Consider the following 16973-nt stretch of genomic DNA (forward strand, 5'->3'; position numbering starts at 1 on the left):
GAGCATTTCGGCTCCGCACCGGCCGAGTGGCTGCAGGTCCTCGGGGAAGCCGTCGGGCAGCAGCGCCTCGATAAACTCCGTCTCCCCTCCTCGGTTTGTCCACCCCGTCGCATAGCCCGGGCGGTGCGGCCGGCCTCGGTACGGCCAGAGCGGGCCCGCTCGAGCGTGAATCAGCGCCGCGTCGAACGCGAAACCGCCCATGTCGATGCAAAAGTAACGGCCGCCGAGTTGCAGGGCCGTCCAGCTGCTGCCGCACCACGACGCTCGCAGCTCATGGAGGCGGCCGTCCAGGTCGTAGATCGGCCCCTCGAGCACCGCCGGATTGATGCGGCCCTCGGAAATCTGCACGGCGAGGACGCCGACCCGGCCAGCGGAGAGCGAGCGCAGCGCGGGCCATAGCCTCCGGTCGTACTGGTTATCATCGTCCATCTGGTAGACGACCCCGTGCAGCCGCTTCTCGCGGATCAGCTCGAGAGCGGCGGCGCGCTGCAAGTTGCCTCCCGCCCGCGATGGGCCGACGGCGAGGTGGAAGTAGGCTAGGCCGCTCGAGGCGAGGACGGCGGAAGCCGCGGCCGATGCGTTTGCCGCGTCCTCCACGACGATCCAGAGGGCCTCCGCCTCCCCGGCGAGGACGGACGCGCATAGAGACAGCTTGGCGGCCTGCGCCGAGTGCGGGTAGGTAGCAGTCACGACGATGAGCCGCGGCGAGCCGGCGTGCCACCCGCAAGCGGAAGGAGCGGCAAACGGTGGTGCGCCGCCTCTGCGCCAACGCCGACGCCACTCGCACAGCTTGGGTTTGGATGCGCCGCTGCAGTCGATGCCTTTTTGCGGGCTGCGAGAGGGCTCGGGCGGCACGGCCGCCTTCCCGCTGCTGGCGTCGGGCGGCGCGGGTGCAAAGCATGTGCGACCGATTGGCGGTCATGCCAGAAGCTCTGCCAAACACGCCTGCCGCACCGAGCAGTATTTGATGCATCTACAGCGCGACCGTCGAAGGCGAACGCCGGGGGATCTTCCACTACGTTCTACGTACACATGCCGCCCTGGATGCTCGCTTCTCAGCCGCTCTGTCCAAGTGCGGTAGAACTCTGAATGGTTCTCATGCTGACAGCGGAGGTGTCGAGGGCAGTCACCCGGAGCAAGCGCAAAGAATAGATCAAGCCGGCTGCGAAGATGCGGTCGAGCTCTGCCAGGGAATTTAGCGATTGCACCTGCCGTACCACTGGGCTGCTGTATCCTCGGGCATGGCCCACATAACACACACCAGCTCTGCCCAGCGTTCGGTTCATGTCGGCGTTCTCTCGCGTAGAATTCCTGATGCAGGATCTGAACTGTATCGTCGTCGTCGTCTCTAGCCAGTCACTCAAACTCTCAGCGCTGCTCTCAATCCTAGCCCGGTAGAAAAGAAGGTTGGGGGGAAGTTTCTGCGCACTGGACGTATTTTCTTCTCATAACAAGGCTGTGAAAACCGAAACTCAAACTTATCAGATCCGCTTCCTTCTTCGGCCGCCTGTTTTGTGGCGCTTCGCGTCCGATAAGACGAGCACGGCGTGCGCGCATGTCCGCGTTAGCGGGCAGGCAGTCCCTCGGTGCGTCGGACGGGGACAACAAAGATGAAAACAACGAGGAGCTGCTCTATGCGACAACGACTTTGCCGCGGGAGGGCGACGTGAAGTGGCTGGTCGACCGCGGTGCCACGCAAGAGCGAGCAATTGCCTTACTTAGCCAGCACGGCTCACTCCTTGCTGCAATCCAAGCCGTGCTGAATGCTACGCCGAACGAAGCTTCGGACGACTTGGCGCTTGCAGCGGCTGTGGCGGGCAGCTTTCCAACCGATATCAGGAGAATGGTAAGGCAGTTGGGCAGTTCGTTGAAGGGGCAGGCGGAGAAGGCCGCGGTTGGTCTGGCCACGCTCGCGCGCGACAAACCCGGAAGCCGTCGCGCGATTGCGCGAGCCCTCGATGTGCTCGACCCGTGTCGCTCAAACGGCCTGGTTTTGAAGTTGGCTCCGGAGAATACTCCGGTGAGTCGTAGAAACGTCAAGTCGGCAGAGCTGGTAGCCGAGCTCCGGGCGCTCCTTCAGAGCCTCAACGAGGTGCCAGCTGCAGAAGACGAGGAGTTGGTCGTCTACTGCGAGGCCTTTTGTGAAGAGACGAACGCAGCAAACGGCGACGCTTCGCTTTCCGCGAAGATGAAGGGCCCCGGCCTCCTGCGTAGCTGGACTGGCCTGCTTGGATGAGCGCATCGGCTCCTCGCTCGAGATCTGCATTGACAATGATGGCGGCCACTCTCGATCCATGGATGCGCTGTCCGCAAATATATTAGGGCGGGCGCGTTTGGCTACGTTTTGCGTTTTGCGAATTGATTGAAACTAGGTTTAACGCTCTTCCGGTATACCGGAAGAGAGCGAACCCGTCCGGCCGCCAGTGGCCTCCACTTCGCCCCCTGGCCGTGTTCTGAAATGTTTGTCAGCTGATTGTCAGCCGATTGTCAGCCGTTTGTCTGAAAAGCGGCGGTCTAGACCGCCGGCAGCGTCACGCCCGCGGCGGCCGCCGTGCCCACCTCCGCCTCGACCTCCCCGGCGACGGCCCAGAGCGACACGTCCGGCCAGCGCGTCCGCAGTACTGCCAGCACCTTGAGTCGAGGACGCGCGTTATCAGCCCCGTGTGCAGAGTGGAGGAGTCCGGAGGGGCGGAGGGGCGGCCGGCACCTTCGGGCCCGCCACCCGGTCCACCCGCCGCGCGACCGGCGCGGGCAAGTCTGCGTATCGCATCCACACCGTCCAGCCGGCCTCCTGCTGCGCCTGCGCGGGGCCGCGTGGAGACCAGCTCAATCGACGGCTCAAGGCCCTGCCCCTTGGTCCGTGGCCTGTTTGGTGGGAAGGCGAGGGCAGACACCGGGCGGGGAGACCGCTCGTCCGCATCTCTACTGTCTCGCGTCTGCTGCCTATGTGTGTATCGGATAGTATATCGGAGGGGCGAATCCAACACTTCTAGCGGCCGTAGATGAAGATAGGCTGCTGCACCTGGCCGCAGAACTTGCAAGCGGCGGCGGCGGGCGCGGGGTTCTCGCCGAAGCACATCGTCTTGAAGCGCGAGTTGTAGCAGCTCGCACAGCGCCACGCCTAGGGAAGTGTCTAGGAAGTGTCTAGGAAGTGTCTAGGAAGTGTCTAGAGCAGCTCGCACAGCGCCACGCCTCCCCCGCCGCCGGAGGAGTGAGTCGACATCATCCGCCGAGCTACGCCGAGGTTCGACGAGACTCGACGAGAAGGTTCGCCGAGTTCGCCGAGATTCGCCGAGATTCGCCCAGCTCCGCCGAGGTCCGCCGAGAGGCTGCACCTCCCCCGCCGCCGGAGGAGGGCCCTGCGGCAGCAGCGTCGGCGGAGGCGCGTCGGGCGGCCGAGGGGCCGAGGCGACGTCCTCTTCCGCCACCGCCTGGCGGGAGGAGGGGGGCGGGCTGGGGCGGGGAGGGGGTGGGGGGGGGTGGGTGGTGGGGGTGGTGGGTGGTGGGAGGGGAGCTGCAGCCGGGCGAGGGGCCTCGTCTCCTCTCCCCTCCCCTCTAGAGCTGCGCGTCTTCTCTTTTGCCCCCCGCCGCAGGAGGAGGACCCGTCGTCGCGGCGGAGAGCAAGAAATGAGCAGACAGGACTGCAGGCGCGCTCCCGGTACTCATTCTTGGCTCTCATCAGCAGGGAGTACTCATCAGCAGGCAATACTACAGCCATCGCACACCTTCGTCACGAGGGAGAGCTCGTACCGGTGCTCGCGCCACGCCGCCGGCAGGGAGGCCTTGTCCTCCTTGGCTGCCTGCACCGCCGGGAGGAGTGCGGCGGAGTAGCCTCAGCGCTGCCTCCCTCTGCCAGCTCGGCCTCCCTCCTCCTCCAAAGCCGCGCGCATCTCGTGCCACATCTCCGCCCGCATCTCCGCCCGCATCTCGGCTCTACCTCGGCCTGCACGACCGACTCGACCTCCCCCACACTCAGTCGCCAGTGCGATGGCGTGAGCGACGGAGGCGCCGGGGCGGCGGGAGCGAGTGCATCGCCCACCCCGCGCAGGCGCAACCACCGCAGCCCGCGCGCCGGCGGCAGCCCGTTCCTAGTGAGCAGGCCACGGCCTGGTCGATCCAATCATCCACAGCAGACCCCGCCGCCCGCGGGCAGCGCAATGCCAGAGCGCGAGATCGACCGCCCCTTGCGTGACGGGCGGCGGCGGGGCGGCCTGCAGCTCCGCCGTCGCCGCCTCCACCGCCTCCGCCGCGGCGGAGTTCGCGTCTCCTCCGCTTCCTCCGCCGCGCGCAGACGCGAAGAGCGCCCTGACGCGGGCCTGAGGGGGCGAGCGAGAGGACGGGTACGGCCCCGCCCCACCGAAGTCTGAGGAGCAACTACGGGTGGTTGAAGACCGGCCGAATGAGCACTGCACCGCTCCACACTGGCGCGAGGGGCGACGCGCGCCTCGAAGCGCTCTTTGGCCGGCAGCGGGACCCAGGCCACGGTGAAATGGTCCCCGCCGTGCAGCACGTACACGGGCAGCGGAGGAGACTTGAGCGGGTCGGCGAGGGGGACGCCTGAGGGAATGGAGCAAACAGAGGGCTGGGTGTTGTCACGACGTCACGCACGACTCGAGCGGCTCCGCGAGGGCGGCCGCCCGTCTCGAGCTCGTCGCGGGAGAGGAGGCCGAAGGGCGAGGGCTCGCGCCATGTCACCTGCCGGGGACATGTGTCAGGGAGGTGTCAGGGGGGTGTCAGGGGGGTGTCAGGGACGTGTCAGGGAGGTGTCAGGGAGGTGTCAGGGAGGTGTCAGGGAGGTGTCCAGAGGGCCGGCCGGGCGGGGGCGCCAGTCCCGCGTTGCTTCTTCTCGCGTGTGGGCGACCGAGTGTGGCTCGCTATGGGGGAGATATGGGGGAGATATGGGGAGATGTGGGCGAACGAGTGTGGCCCTTTGCGCGACCGGCCACGCACCAAGCCACGCAGCAGCAGGGGGAGAGGATCTGGCACGCAGAGCCGCCGCCGCCCACACCGCTACCCGCATCGCCGCTACGACGTCGCTACGCCGTCGCTACGCCGTCGCTATGCCGCCGCTACGCCACCACCGCCACCACCACCACCGCCGCCACCGCGACTGCCACACTGCCACCGCCACTGCTATCGCCACCGCCACCGCCGCCACCGCCACCGCTACCCGCCGCCACCCGCCGCCACCCGCCGCCACCCGCCTGCCGCGTCTGGGGCGGTGTCACCTTGGCGCCGTCCTGGCCGTAGGCGCCGACGTTGCCGCGCGCCCGCCCCGCCATGAGGAGAGTCATCAGCTCGGTGCCTGCAGGGGGAGATTCGGGGAGATATGGGGGAGAGTCATCAGCTCGGTGCCTGCAGGCCGGACATGTCCGAGAAGGCGGGTCCGAGAGACAGGTCCGAGAAGGCTCATGAGGCGCGCGCGCTCCTCCGGTCTCGGCCAGAGGCTCGGCTAGGGCCAGTCTCGGCCAGTCTCGGCCAGTCTCGGTCAGGCTCGGCTCGGCTCGGCCAGGCTCGGCTCGTCTCGGCCATCGCCTCGTCTCGGCTATGAGTGTGCCGCAGAGAGCGTGCGGCCCGGCGATCAGAGGTCCGCTGCCGTTGTCGAGCGCCACATCCGCCCTCACCGCCTCGACGCCTCGCGTCAGCACGCACGCGTAGCAGAGCAGCACGACGCCGCCCTTCTGCCGCAGCGCCGGCATCAGGGGCGCGAGATTGGCGGCGACGGAGGCGGCGCCATCCGCCGCGAACGACTCTGTCACGATCGGGCCGCCGACGGCGCCTTCCCACCGCGCGAGCACCACCTCCTGCGCGACCGACTCCTTTGCACCCGCGGGCGCGTCGGCGGAGGCGCAGCGCCAGAGGATGGCTGCGAGGGCGGCGCGGAGGTCTGCCTCCGTCGCCGCCGCCGAAGGAGGAGGGCACCCCTTCTGCGCGAGGAGCTCGGCGTTGACCGCCGCGAGGACGCCGCACGGACCGTTCTTGCCCTGCAGCAGGCCGCAACGGCTCTCGGGCGCTGCGGAGAACTCGAAGCCCTGCTCGATCCATGGCGGTGGCGCCGCCTCGGAGCCGAAGAGCGCGGCGTGCGCCGGAGTGCCGGCGTGCGCGGTGCCGCCGCCGCCGCCGCCGCCGCCAGCAGCGACGGCTGCCGGCTCGCCTTCGGCCATGCTGAAGAACAACTGCACGGCCATCTCAACGTCACCGCCGGCCATCTCGAGGTAGCTGGCCGCCTGGGCGGGGTCGAGGCCCGTGATGGCGGCCACCGAGTCCGCCATACACACCCTGCAGTGCGAACCTTTCGCCCGCTCGCGGCGTTGTGTCCCCGGTTTTTCTTTTTTGCTCCTTCGACCTTCCGGCCTCCGGGCTGGTCTTTTCGGACACGAGTCGTCGGTCCAGTTGTACAACTTATCCAAAACACACCCCCTAGATCTTATTGGTGTCGATGCTCGGTATACGGTATGCCGTACACCTTCGACGTACACCTGCTACTTCCAGTATTGATTGTACAAACGACCTCCCGTCGAGAGGTTCCGCACGGTGGTCGGACAGTAGACCTTCCGCAACATGCTCGCGCATCCCGGTCGGTGCACCCTAAGCACTCGAAACGTACTGGGACAGAGCTCCTGTCGGGACCCGACCCTGATCCCTGAGCTCCTAGCGGCGGGCTCGCTCATGGCGGCGCGAAGCCGAACTTGACAAACCTGCCCGCGTGCCCGGGCTTCATCCCCGTCTCCTTGGCCACGTCCGCCCGCTCGGCGGCGTCCAGTCCGCGCAAGAACGAGATGTCGTCGTAGCCCTCGGCGTCAAAGGCGGCGGCGTAGGCCTGCAGGTTGATCTGCGCCAGCGCCGCGGCGACGGCCGCCATGCCGCCCGTGGGGGGAGGGGGCGTCTCCCTCAGCACGGTGCGCCCGTCCGGCGTGGTCGTGAACAGGCGGCTCGAGAGCGGGGAGGGGCCGGCAGGGGCGGCAGTGGAGGTGGAGGCGGAGGCAGTGGAGGTGGAGGTGGAGGCGGCGGTGCGGGCGGCGGTGGCGGGCGCGGCCAGTGCGGTGGGTGCGGTGGGTGCGGTGGCGGTGGTGGCGGCGGAGGAGGAAGAGGAGGAGGCGGCGGCAAGGGTGGAGGAGGAGGCAGCCGAGGGTGCGGCGGCGGCGGCGCGGCTTGAGCGCCGCTTCGGCAGCGGCGCGTCGGTCGGCTCGAGCGGGCGCTTTGCTGGACGGGGCCTGGCGCCGCTGCCGCCGGCAGCGGAGTCGGCGGTGGCGGAAGAGGAGGAGCGGTCCGGCGCCTGCCCGACCGCCCGCGCGAACGCCACCGCCGCCTCCACCGCGGTGTCGAAGATGCCGACGTGGACCCTCCTTCCGCCCACATAGTGCGCTGCCTCGAAGCGGCCTTTGATTTGCTTGACCACCCCCTTGTAGCCGGTGGCGTTGCTGCTGGAGAGGTGCAAGCGCAAGCCCTCCGCCTCCGTCGCCACAGTCGGAGGAGCCGGAGGCTGGTACTCGCCGACTGCTCGCGCGTACGCCACTGCCGCCTCCACCGCTGTATCGAAGTCGCCTAGTCTGACCTTCCTTCCGTCCACCCTGTGCCGCGCCTGGAAGCGGCCAGCCTGCGCGGTGCTCTTGGTCACGCCCATGTAGCCGGTGCTGTTGCTGCTGGACAAATGCAGACGCAAACCCTCCGCGACCGCCACGCGCGCCTCCGCTGCCGCCGCCGCTCCCTCCTCCAGCAGCGCCGGCTCTTCTGCCCCTGCCGCCGCCACCGCGCCCGCCTCCTCCTCCACCACCGGCTCGGCAGCGGCTGCGCCTTCTGCCGCCTCGCCCAGCGGTGCTGCCGACGCCTGCCCTGCTGCTGCTGCCACCGCCGCGCCCGCTTCCGGCGCCTCGCCGACCGCGCGCGCGTACGCCACCGCCGCCTCCACCGCGGTGTCGAAGAGGCCGAGGAAAGCCAGCCCTCCGTCCACCCTGTGCTGCGCCTGGAAGCGGCCGGAGTTGTGCCTAGTCAGCCCCTTGTAGCCGGTGGCGTTGCTGCTGGACAAATGCAGCCGCAGCCCCTCTGCCTCCGTCGCCACTGTCGGAGGAGCCGGAGGCTGGTACTCGCCGACTGCTCGCGCGTACGCCACCGCCGCCTCCACCGCCGTGTCAAAGTGGCCGATGGCGACCTGCCTGTTGTGCACCCTGTGCCGCGCCTGGTAGCGGCCAGACTGGTTCTTGAACACGTTCTTGTAGCCGGTGACGTTGCTGCTCGAGGGGTGCAGCCTCAGCCCCTCCGCCTCCTCCACATGCGCCTCCGCTGCCGCCGCATCCGCCGCCGCCGCTCCCTCCTCCAGCATCGCACCGGCGCCATCAGCACAGAGCTCCGCCTCGTCGTCGCCCTCGCCTCCGCCGCCGCCCGGCTCGACTGATCCGCCTGCCTCCGTCGCGGTGCTGGCCGCTTTCGCGATGAATCTTCCGTTGTCAAAGTCGTACCGGAGCGGCGCCGTGTACTCGGCCGACAGCAAGGCTGCTCTCCGGCGCGCCATATCCAGCGCAAGGAGGCTAGTGGCGGAGCGCGGCGATCCTGCCTTGAGCATCGCGAGCAGCGAGCGGCACTTGCGCGCGTCCACATGCACAAACTTGCCCGCGGAGAGCGAGGCGAGGGCGGTGTAGAAGCCGAGCTTGCCGTGCTTCGCGAGCTCGGAACACACCGGCTGCCCGATACCCCTATACTTGTGCGTGAAGAGCCAGTAGATCTGCGCCGCGTCGGCGACCGTGAGCGTGACCGGCGGAGCGGCGTACTTTTCCGGGTTGGACATCATGGCGCGGAGGTTCGACACTGCCCGGCTGTCTGGGTCGAGCAGGGGCAGCGCCGCATCATCGGCGCTGTCGGCGCTGGAGATCCCGCCGCCGACGTCAGCAGGCGCAAGAGCCGACAGCACGTGGGCGGCCGAGCGGCCGGCTGCGGGCGGTGTTGGCGCGCGTGCCTGAGCCGCCGGGGTTGTCACGAAGGCGGGAGGAGCGGTAATGACGGGCGTAGCAGCCGCCGGCTCCGGCTCGTCGTCGCTATCCAGCTCCATCGGACACGCTGCGCTGATTCCCGGCAGTGCGGCCTCGCCACCGCCACCGCTGCCGCCGCCACTGCTGCCGCCGCCGCTGCCGTCCCCGCCACCGCCGGCCTCCTCGTCGCCGCCCTCGCCCTCTCCGCCCTCGCCGCCCGCGCCGCCCTCGCCGCCCTCGCCGCCCTCGCCGCCCTCGCCGCCCTCGCCGCCCTCGCCGCCCACCGCCTCGGCAGTGGCAGTGCTTGCCACCGCTTGAGTGCCCGCCTCTGCAGCCGCAACGCCGGCGGCGGGCACAGGCGGCCCCTCGCTAGGCGCGGCGTCCGCGAGCTCTTTGAGGCGGAGCGAGCACTTCTGCTTCTCCTCGTTCCAGACCAGCACCAGGCAGGAGGCCCCCGCCTTCATCTGTGCCTTGACGATGCAGCTCCCGCAGTCGCACGGCATTTGGAGCCGCAGCGTGTGCGGCTCCGCTTTGGGCTCGAGGGTGAGGCGGAGCTTTCGGAGGTGCGGGGCGGCTGCGCTCTCCCTGTCAAGCGCGCGGGCGAGCCGCCCGCTCTCCGCGAGGCTCTGCCAGGAGAGCGCCGCCGGCTGCGTCCTATCCGCCATCATATTCTGCAGTGCGAACCTTTCGCCCGCTCGCGGCGTTGTGTCCCCGGTTTTTCTTTTTTGCTCCTTCGACCTTCCGGCCTCCGGGCCGGTCTTTTCGGACACGAGTCGTCGGTCCAGTTGTACAACTTATCCAAAACACACCCCCTAGATCTTATTGGTGTCGATGCTCGGTATACGGTATGCCGTACACCTTCGACGTACACCTGCTACTTCCAGTATTGATTGTACAAACGACCTCCCGTCGAGAGGTTCCGCACGGTGGTCGGACAGTAGACCTTCCGCAACATGCTCGCGCATCCCGGTCGGTGCACCCTAAGCACTCGAAACGTACTGGGACAGAGCTCCTGTCGGGACCCGACCCTGATCCCTGAGCTCCTAGCGGCGGGCTCGCTCATGGCGGCGCGAAGCCGAACTTGACAAACCTGCCCGCGTGCCCGGGCTTCATCCCCGTCTCCTTGGCCACGTCCGCCCGCTCGGCGGCGTCCAGTCCGCGCAAGAACGAGATGTCGTCGTAGCCCTCGGCGTCAAAGGCGGCGGCGTAGGCCTGCAGGTTGATCTGCGCCAGCGCCGTGGCGACGGCCGCCATGCCGCCCGTGGGGGGAGGGGGCGTCTCCCTCAGCACGGTGCGCCCGTCCGGCGTGGTCGTGAACAGGCGGCTCGAGAGCGGGGAGGGGCCGGCAGGGGCGGCGGTGGAGGTGGAGGCGGAGGCGGTGGAGGTGGAGGTGGAGGCGGCGGCGCGGGCGGCGGTGGCGGGCGCGGCCAGTGCGGTGGGTGCGGTGGGTGCGGTGGCGGTGGTGGCGGCGGAGGAGGAAGAGGAGGAGGCGGCGGCAAGGGTGGAGGAGGAGGCAGCCGAGGGTGCGGCGGCGGCGGCGCGGCTTGAGCGCCGCTTCGGCAGCGGCGCGTCGGTCGGCTCGAGTGGGCGCTTTGCTGGGCGGGGCCGGGCGCCGCTGCCACGGCCGGAGGAGGAGGAGAAAGGCAGCGGAGCCGGGCGAGGAAGCGCAGCCTCTGCCTGGCGCTCCGGCGCCTCGCCGACCGCCCTCGCGTACGCCACTGCCGCCTCCACCGCCGTGTCGAAGGAGCCCAAGTAGACCACCCTCCCGCCCACGCTGTGCCGCGCCTGGAAGCGGGCGTTGTCTTTGTACACGCCCTTGTAGCCGCTCGGGTTGCTGCTGGAGAGGTGCAAGCGCAAGCCCTCCGCCACCGCCGCCACTGCCGGAGGCTGGTACTCGCCGACCGCGCGCGCGTACGCCACCGCCGCCTCCACCGCCATGTCAAAGAGGCCGAGCGAGACCTCCCTCCTGCCCACCCGGTGCCTCGCATGGAAGCGGCCGGATGGGTGCTTGTGCACGCCCTTGTAGCTGGTCACGTTGCTGCTGGAGAAATGCAGACGCAGCCCCTCCGCCACCTCCGCCACGGGCGCCGCCGCTGCCGCCGCCGCCGCCGCCGCTCCCTCCTCCAGCGGCGCCGGCTCTTCTGCCGCCGCCGCCGCCGCCGCGCCCGCCTCCTCCTCCACCGGCGGCTCGAAAGCGGCTGCGCCTTCTGCCGCCTCACCCAGCGGTGCCGCCGACGCCTGCCCTGCTGCTGCTGCCACCGCCGCGCCCGCTTCCGGCGCCTCCCCGACCGCCCGCGCGTACGCCACCGCCGCCTCCACCGCGGTGTCAAAGAGGCCGACGTGGACCCTCCTTCCGTCTCTCCCTCGGTGCGATGCCTGGAAGCGGCCACCGTGATGCTTAGTCACGCACTTGTAGCCGGTGATGCCGCTCGAGAGGTGCAAGCGCAGCCCCTCCGCCTCTGTCGCCACCACCGGAGGAGGCTGCGCCGGAGGCTGGTACTCGCCGGCCGCCCGCGCGTACGCCACCGCCGCCTCCACCGCTGTATCGAAGGAGCCGATGGAGACCCTCCTTCCGCCCACACAGTGCTGCGCGTCGAAGACGTCGCGGCCCTTTCGCGAGTCCTTGTGCACCCCCTTGTAGCCACTGCTGCTGCTGCTAGACAAATGCAGACGCAAGCCCTCCGCCTCCTCCGCCAGGGGCGCCTCCGCCGCCTCCGCCACGGGCGCCTCAGCTGTCGCCGCACCCGCCGCCGCCGCCGCTCCCTCCTTCAGCGGCGCCGTCTCTTCTGCTCCTGCCGCCGCCGCCGCCGCGCCCGCCGCCTCCGCCTCCACCGGCTCGGCAGCGGCTGCGCCTTCTGCCGCCTCACCCAGCGGTAGCGGTGCCGCTGACGCCTGCCCTGCTGCTGCTGCGACCGCCGAGCCCGCTTCCGGCGCCTCGCCGACCGCGCGCGCGTACGCCACCGCCCCCTCCACCGCGGTGTCGAAGAGGCCGAAGTATGCTTTCCTTCCGTCCACCCTGTGCCACGCCTCGAAGCGGCCGGAGTTGTGCTTGACCACCCCCTTGTAGCCGGTGGCGTTGCTGCTCGAGAGGTGCAAGCGCAATCCCTCCGCCTCCGCCGCCACAGTCGGAGGAGCCGGAGGCTGGTACTCGCCGACTGCTCGCGCGTACGCCACCGCCGCCTCCATCGCCGTGTCGAAGTGGCCGAGCGACACCTCCCTTCCGCCCACCTTGTGCTTCGCCTGGAAGCGGCCAGAGTGGTGCTTGTGCACGCCCTTGTAGCTGGTCACGTTGCTGCTGGAGAAATGCAGACGCAGCCCCTCCGCCTCCTCCGCCACGGGTGGCGCCGCTGCCGCCGCCGCCGCTCCCTCCTCCAGCGGCGCCGGCTCTTCTGCCCCTGCCGCCGCGGGCACAGGCGGCCCCTCGCTAGGCGCGGCGTCCGCGAGCTCTTTGAGGCGGAGCGAGCACTTCTGCTTCTCCTCGTTCCAGACCAGCACCAGGCAGGAGGCCCCCGCCTTCATCTGTGCCTTGACGATGCAGCTCCCGCAGTCGCACGGCATTTGGAGCCGCAGCGTGTGCGGCTCCGCTTTGGGCTCGAGGGTGAGGCGGAGCTTTCGGAGGTGTGGCGCGTCTGCGCTCTCCCTGTCAAGCGCGCGGGCGAGCCGCCCGCTCTCCGCGAGGCTCTGCCAGGAGAGCGCCGCCGGCTGCGTCCTATCCGCCATCATATTCTGCAGTGCGAACCTTTCGCCCGCTCGCGGCGTTGTGTCCCCGGTTTTTCTTTTTTGCTCCTTCGACCTTCCGGCCTCCGGGCCGGTCTTTTCGGACACGAGTCGTCGGTCCAGTTGTACAACTTATCCAAAACACACCCCCTAGATCTTATTGGTGTCCTAGGAATATCCGCCATCATATTGCAATATGTAGAGCAGCTAAAAAAGAAAAAAACGACCGGGCAGCAGCTGAACTGTGTGTGAACTCGACTCGAGCACTCTCCAGCCCCTGCGCCCACACCTCAACCTTCTTGGGCAGCAGCTGGTTCGACTCGTCCTCTCCGTGGCCTAGGCGGCCATATTCGCCCTTGCCCCAGGTAAAGACGGCGCCGTCAGCGGTGAGGGCGAGGTTGAGGTCGCCTCCGGCCGACGTAGCGACGACGCGCTGACCAGCAAAGGCCTCGATCTTCTTTGGCTGCCACTGGGCCGCATAGTCGCCGTGGCCCAACTGGCCGCGCCCTCCAAAGCCCCAGCTCCAGATGGCGCCGTCAGCGGTGAGGGCGAGGCTGTGGTCGCCTCCCGCCGACGTAGCGACGACGCGCCGGCCAGCAAAGGCCTCGATCTTCTTGGGCTGCCACTGGGCCTGCCCGTCGCCGTGGCCCAAATGCCCGCTCCCTCCAAAGCCCCAGCTCCAGACGGCGCCGTCGGCGGCGACGGCGAGGCTGTGGCTGTATCCAGCCGACACAGCGACGACGCGCTGACCAGCCAACGCCTCGATCTTCTTGGGCAGCGGCTGCTTTTGCTGGTCGCCGTGGCCCAACCGGCCAAGGTCTCCGCGGCCCCAGCTCCAGACACTGCCGTCGGCGGAGATGGCCAGACTGTGGTCCTCTCCAGCCGACACAGCGAGAACGCGCTGGCCAGCCAACGCCTCGAGCTTCTTGGGCAGCAGCTGGTTCTGCCAGGGCAGCAGCAGGTTCTGCCGGTCGCCGTGGCCCAGCCGGCCTTCGTGACCATAGCCCCAGCTCCAGACGGTGCCATCGGCGGTGAGGGCGAGGTTGTGGTCGCGTCCCGTCGACACGGCGACGACGCGCCACCCAGCAAAGGCCTCGATCTTCGTCGGCTGCCACTGCTCCTCCTCGTCGCCGTGGCCCAGCCGGCCTTTAACTCCACGGCCCCAGCTCCAGACAGCACCGCCGGCAGTGAGAGCGAGGCTGTGCGCGTCTCCAGCCGACACGCTCACAGCGCGCTCTCCCAGCGTCGAGGGAAGGCGGGTCGGCGTATTGAGCCGCGCCACGCCCTCGCCGTGACCGAGCAGCCCTGGAGAGAACGACGGTGCAGAACCGCACGACGAGAGCCGCCCCTCGCCGTCGACGAAGACGCTGTGCCGATCGTCTGCCGCCGCCCTTGCCGGCGGGTTGGACTCGCAAAGCAGCGCCGACAAGCACAGCCATCGCACGGCGCAGCTCTCGCCCTCTGGCTGCGCCGGCAGCTCGTAGCCGCGCTCTTGCGCCCGCAAGCGGATGCCCTCCTTCGCAAGCGAGGCGTGGAAGAGCAGCGAGACGGCCGCGACGCGAGCGATGTCGACGGGGTCGCAGCGAGAGACGACGCGCACGAGGAGGTCGGTGGGGAGGTCGAGGAGGCGGGTGGGCGGCGGCGTGTCTGGCGAGGGAGCGGCGGTGGCGGCGGTGGCGAGGCGGCGCGGCGGGGTGCACGAGAAAAAGAAACGCCCCGCGCGATGCCGAGGTGGTCGCAGCGAGAGACGACGCGCACGAGGAGCTCCGTGGGGAGGTCTGAGACATCGTGTCCCATATACTCGTGCAACAACCCGGTCACCTCGGACGGGGCGGACTTCGTTTTTCCCGTGCCCAGTGTTCTGTGTTGAGAGAGAGATTTTTAGCAATACCAAACAACTCTAACACTCACACGTAAGTTTTGTTCTGTGTTGTGCGAGGGAGTTTAGTTGTAAAATTCTTTTTTGAGCAAGCCTTCGAGTTAAATGAAACAAACGCAGAATTCTTTTAGCTCACACGACACAATGTGAACTTCAATGTGTTGTAGCTAAAGCTACTCTCTTAAAGGCAGGTCACAGCCGAACACCCTAAGCGGTCGAGATACAGAGATTGGTCAGAACTTCAGCGCAGAACCGTCATGTAGCGTTGCGGCTGCAATCGTGCGCACGGCCCGCCACGACGCACTCGCTAAACCCCCACAGCGCCGCCCCAAACGCCTCGTCGGTTGCCATTGGGTGGCGCGGCTCCCACGGCGTCGCGACCGGCACGAAAAGCCGCCCGTTCCCTCCCGGCGAGTCGGCCCGCCCCGCCAGCTCGGGCGCCACCGCCGGGAAGAGGACCGTGAGCGCCGCCTGCTCGGTCGAGTAGGCGAAGAGCCCGTTCCGCGCCTGCGCTAGCTGCCAGGCGATGCCACCTGTGGCGCGAGGCACTCCCGGGGACGGCTCAGACACTCGACTCAGGCACGCGCCCGCCGCCTCTTCGAAGTCGCCAGGCCGGCGGGGAGGCTGTCGAGCCGCGGAGCCATCTCTCGGCCATACCTTGGCCATCTCTCGGCCATCTCTCGGCCATCTCTCGGCCATCTCTCGGGCATCTCTCGGGCATCTCTCGGCCATCTCTCGGGCATCTCTCGGCCATCTCTCGGCCATCTCTCGGCCATCTCTCGGCGGGGAGGCTGCCGAGCCGCCGCCCAAGCATCGCCTCGAAGTTGCCGCGCCGGAGCATGTCGCTTGCCACGACGCCAGGGTGGACCTACATCTCGGGCGCATCTCGGGTGCATCTCGGGTACATCTCGCTCGCCGCGACCGCCCCGGGGTGGACCGCAGACGAGAGCAGCGCCCCGCCCTGCCGCCGCGCCAGCTCGGCCGCGAAGGCCAGGCTCGCGAGCTTGGCCATCCCGTACCTGTGGGGCATGTCAGGGAAGTGTCGTGGACATGTCCAGGACAGGCTCGCGAGCTTGGCCCTCCCCCGCACCGCGCGTAGCCGCCGAGCCGCGCGTCGTTGATCGACGCGAGGGAAAGCGGCACCTGCGCGACAAAGCCCCGGACGTGTCCCGGACGTGTCGCGTGCACGGGGGCCGTGGGGCAGGACTGGTCGCTGAACGAGGCGAGGCGTAGCGCACCCCTTCCGGCGGCGCGCCTCGGTGGGCCCCCGAAGTCAGGTGTACCACCCGCCCGCGGCCTACAGGACGGTTCCAGGAAAGGTCCGAGACGGGTCCTGGAAGAAGGGAGCTGTGCGCCACCCGCGGCCGCCTGACCGCCCGGCCGCCGTCCGCGTCAGCAGCGGCAGCAGGCGGGTGGTGAGTGCGAAGTGCCCGAGATAGTTCGCCTGTCGGCTGCCGTTGGGGATAGGACTAGGGACAGGCGCGGGTGGTTCTGCCCGTCTGTTTCGTTCGCCTGGAAGGTGGCCTCGACGCCGTCCTCTGTGAGGCGGAGCGGGAACTGCGCCGCCACGCCCGCGTTGTTGACGAGCAGGTCTAGCGAGGGAGCTCGAGCCGGCTCGTCCGCCGCGACCCGCCGCTGCAGCTCCGCCTCCAGCGCCGCAGCAAACGCGGCGACGCTCTGCAGGCTCTCGAGGTCGAGGGCGAGAGGGAGGGTGCTTGCCGGCGCGGAAGCGCGCCGCGCCGCCGCCTCGGCGATGAGGGACTGGGCGCGCTCGCACCGCGATAGGTTGCGGCACGCGAGCACGACGGTGGCGTTGGCCAGCGCCAGCTGCTTTGCAACCTCCAGCCCGAGGCCAGAGCTCGCGCCGGTGACGACGGCGGTTCTTCCGCTCAGGTCGGGCATCCGGTCGAGCGAGAAGCCGGCAGGCTGCAGCAGGGTGCCGAGGTTGATGCCGCGAGCTCGGCACCAGAAGAGGTCGCCGCGGTGGCAGAGCCTCGCCACGCCGAGCGAGGAAGCGAGCACGGCTATTAGAAAGGCGCGCCTCGTGCCGCCCGTTCGTGTCTCGTCTCTAGTGGCCAGATCCGGAGGCGGGTGGTTGCCCGACAAGATGGAGGACATGGCTAAGCTTCTGGTTAGTGGGCATGGGTTGCAGCAGGGCACAAAAATAGGGGTATCTAGATAAGAGGGCTCCCGCGGCGATCAACACCGCAACTCCTTTTCTAATACCACACCATTGACACAGCATCGCGCATGGCACCATCACGCCGTGCTCATTTGCGCGGCGATCGACGAGTTCGGGGTGCAGGTGGTAGAGCGTGCCGTCGTCCGACTCCCAGCAGCTGATGACGCGCGAGATGTCGGTGTCGCGGAATTCGTGCGTACCGTCGCCGTTGGGACGGTCGTTGCTCGCGCCG

The 16973-nt window shown here is 68.8% G+C and overlaps 5 protein-coding genes across 5 annotated transcripts; 1 reads left to right on the top strand and 4 right to left on the bottom strand.

Annotated features, from left to right (window-relative positions):
• Window positions 1–1555: 1555 nt before the first annotated feature.
• On the top strand, window positions 1556–2236 carry EMIHUDRAFT_199715 (hypothetical protein; the record flags this gene model as incomplete). The annotated part of the gene is made up of 1 exon (XM_005793746.1): window positions 1556–2236. The coding sequence occupies one exon, from the start codon at window positions 1556–1558 to the stop codon at window positions 2234–2236; it is 681 nt and encodes a 226-aa protein (XP_005793803.1).
• Window positions 2237–2514: 278 nt separating this feature from the next.
• EMIHUDRAFT_448781 (hypothetical protein) lies at window positions 2515–6272 on the bottom strand (the record flags this gene model as incomplete). The annotated part of the gene is made up of 11 exons (XM_005793747.1): window positions 2515–2631; window positions 2708–2800; window positions 3023–3104; window positions 3176–3431; window positions 3726–3800; window positions 3938–4088; window positions 4413–4557; window positions 4940–5036; window positions 5229–5297; window positions 5625–6059; window positions 6141–6272. The coding sequence occupies 11 exons, from the start codon at window positions 6270–6272 to the stop codon at window positions 2532–2534; spliced, it is 1635 nt and encodes a 544-aa protein (XP_005793804.1). The 3' UTR covers window positions 2515–2531.
• A 395-nt stretch (window positions 6273–6667) lies between these two features.
• Window positions 6668–9631, bottom strand: EMIHUDRAFT_199717 (hypothetical protein; the record flags this gene model as incomplete). Its single annotated transcript, XM_005793748.1, has 5 exons — window positions 6668–6832; window positions 7286–7666; window positions 7880–8209; window positions 8390–9037; window positions 9248–9631. 5 exons carry the CDS (start codon window positions 9629–9631, stop codon window positions 6668–6670), a joined length of 1908 nt encoding a protein of 635 aa, XP_005793805.1.
• Window positions 9632–9827: 196 nt separating this feature from the next.
• Window positions 9828–10325, bottom strand: EMIHUDRAFT_351332 (hypothetical protein). The gene has a single exon (XM_005793749.1). It carries the CDS (start codon window positions 10215–10217, stop codon window positions 10023–10025), a length of 195 nt encoding a protein of 64 aa, XP_005793806.1. The 5' UTR covers window positions 10218–10325; the 3' UTR covers window positions 9828–10022.
• A 4394-nt stretch (window positions 10326–14719) lies between these two features.
• On the bottom strand, window positions 14720–16701 carry EMIHUDRAFT_351334 (hypothetical protein). The gene is given in 8 exon segments (XM_005793750.1): window positions 14720–14747; window positions 14758–15092; window positions 15217–15427; window positions 15497–15578; window positions 15650–15702; window positions 15748–15856; window positions 15933–16003; window positions 16072–16701. 7 exon segments carry the CDS (start codon window positions 16675–16677, stop codon window positions 14815–14817), a joined length of 1410 nt encoding a protein of 469 aa, XP_005793807.1. The 5' UTR covers window positions 16678–16701; the 3' UTR covers window positions 14720–14747; window positions 14758–14814.
• Window positions 16702–16973: the final 272 nt, after the last annotated feature.

This window comes from Emiliania huxleyi (genome assembly GCF_000372725.1).
Source record: "Emiliania huxleyi CCMP1516 unplaced genomic scaffold EMIHUscaffold_10, whole genome shotgun sequence".
NCBI classification, from domain to species: Eukaryota; Haptophyta; order Isochrysidales; family Noelaerhabdaceae; genus Emiliania; species Emiliania huxleyi.

What these genes read in the sequence shown, in the direction of transcription:
- EMIHUDRAFT_351332 (XM_005793749.1), bottom strand. Translation starts at nt 10,217, where the DNA reads ATGGCGGCCGTCGCCACGGCGCTGGCGCAGATCAACCTGCAGGCCTAC.
- EMIHUDRAFT_351334 (XM_005793750.1), bottom strand. Translation starts at nt 16,677, where the DNA reads ATGTCCTCCATCTTGTCGGGCAACCACCCGCCTCCGGATCTGGCCACT. An exon ending in CGGCTCGGCGGCTACGCGCG is followed by an intron (nt 15,579 to 15,649) that starts GTGCGGGGGAGG and finishes CATGCCCCACAG; the next exon opens with GTACGGGATGGCCAAGCTCG. An exon ending in ATGGCCGAGAGATGGCCAAG is followed by an intron (nt 15,093 to 15,216) that starts GTATGGCCGAGA and finishes CTCGCGCCACAG; the next exon opens with GTGGCATCGCCTGGCAGCTA.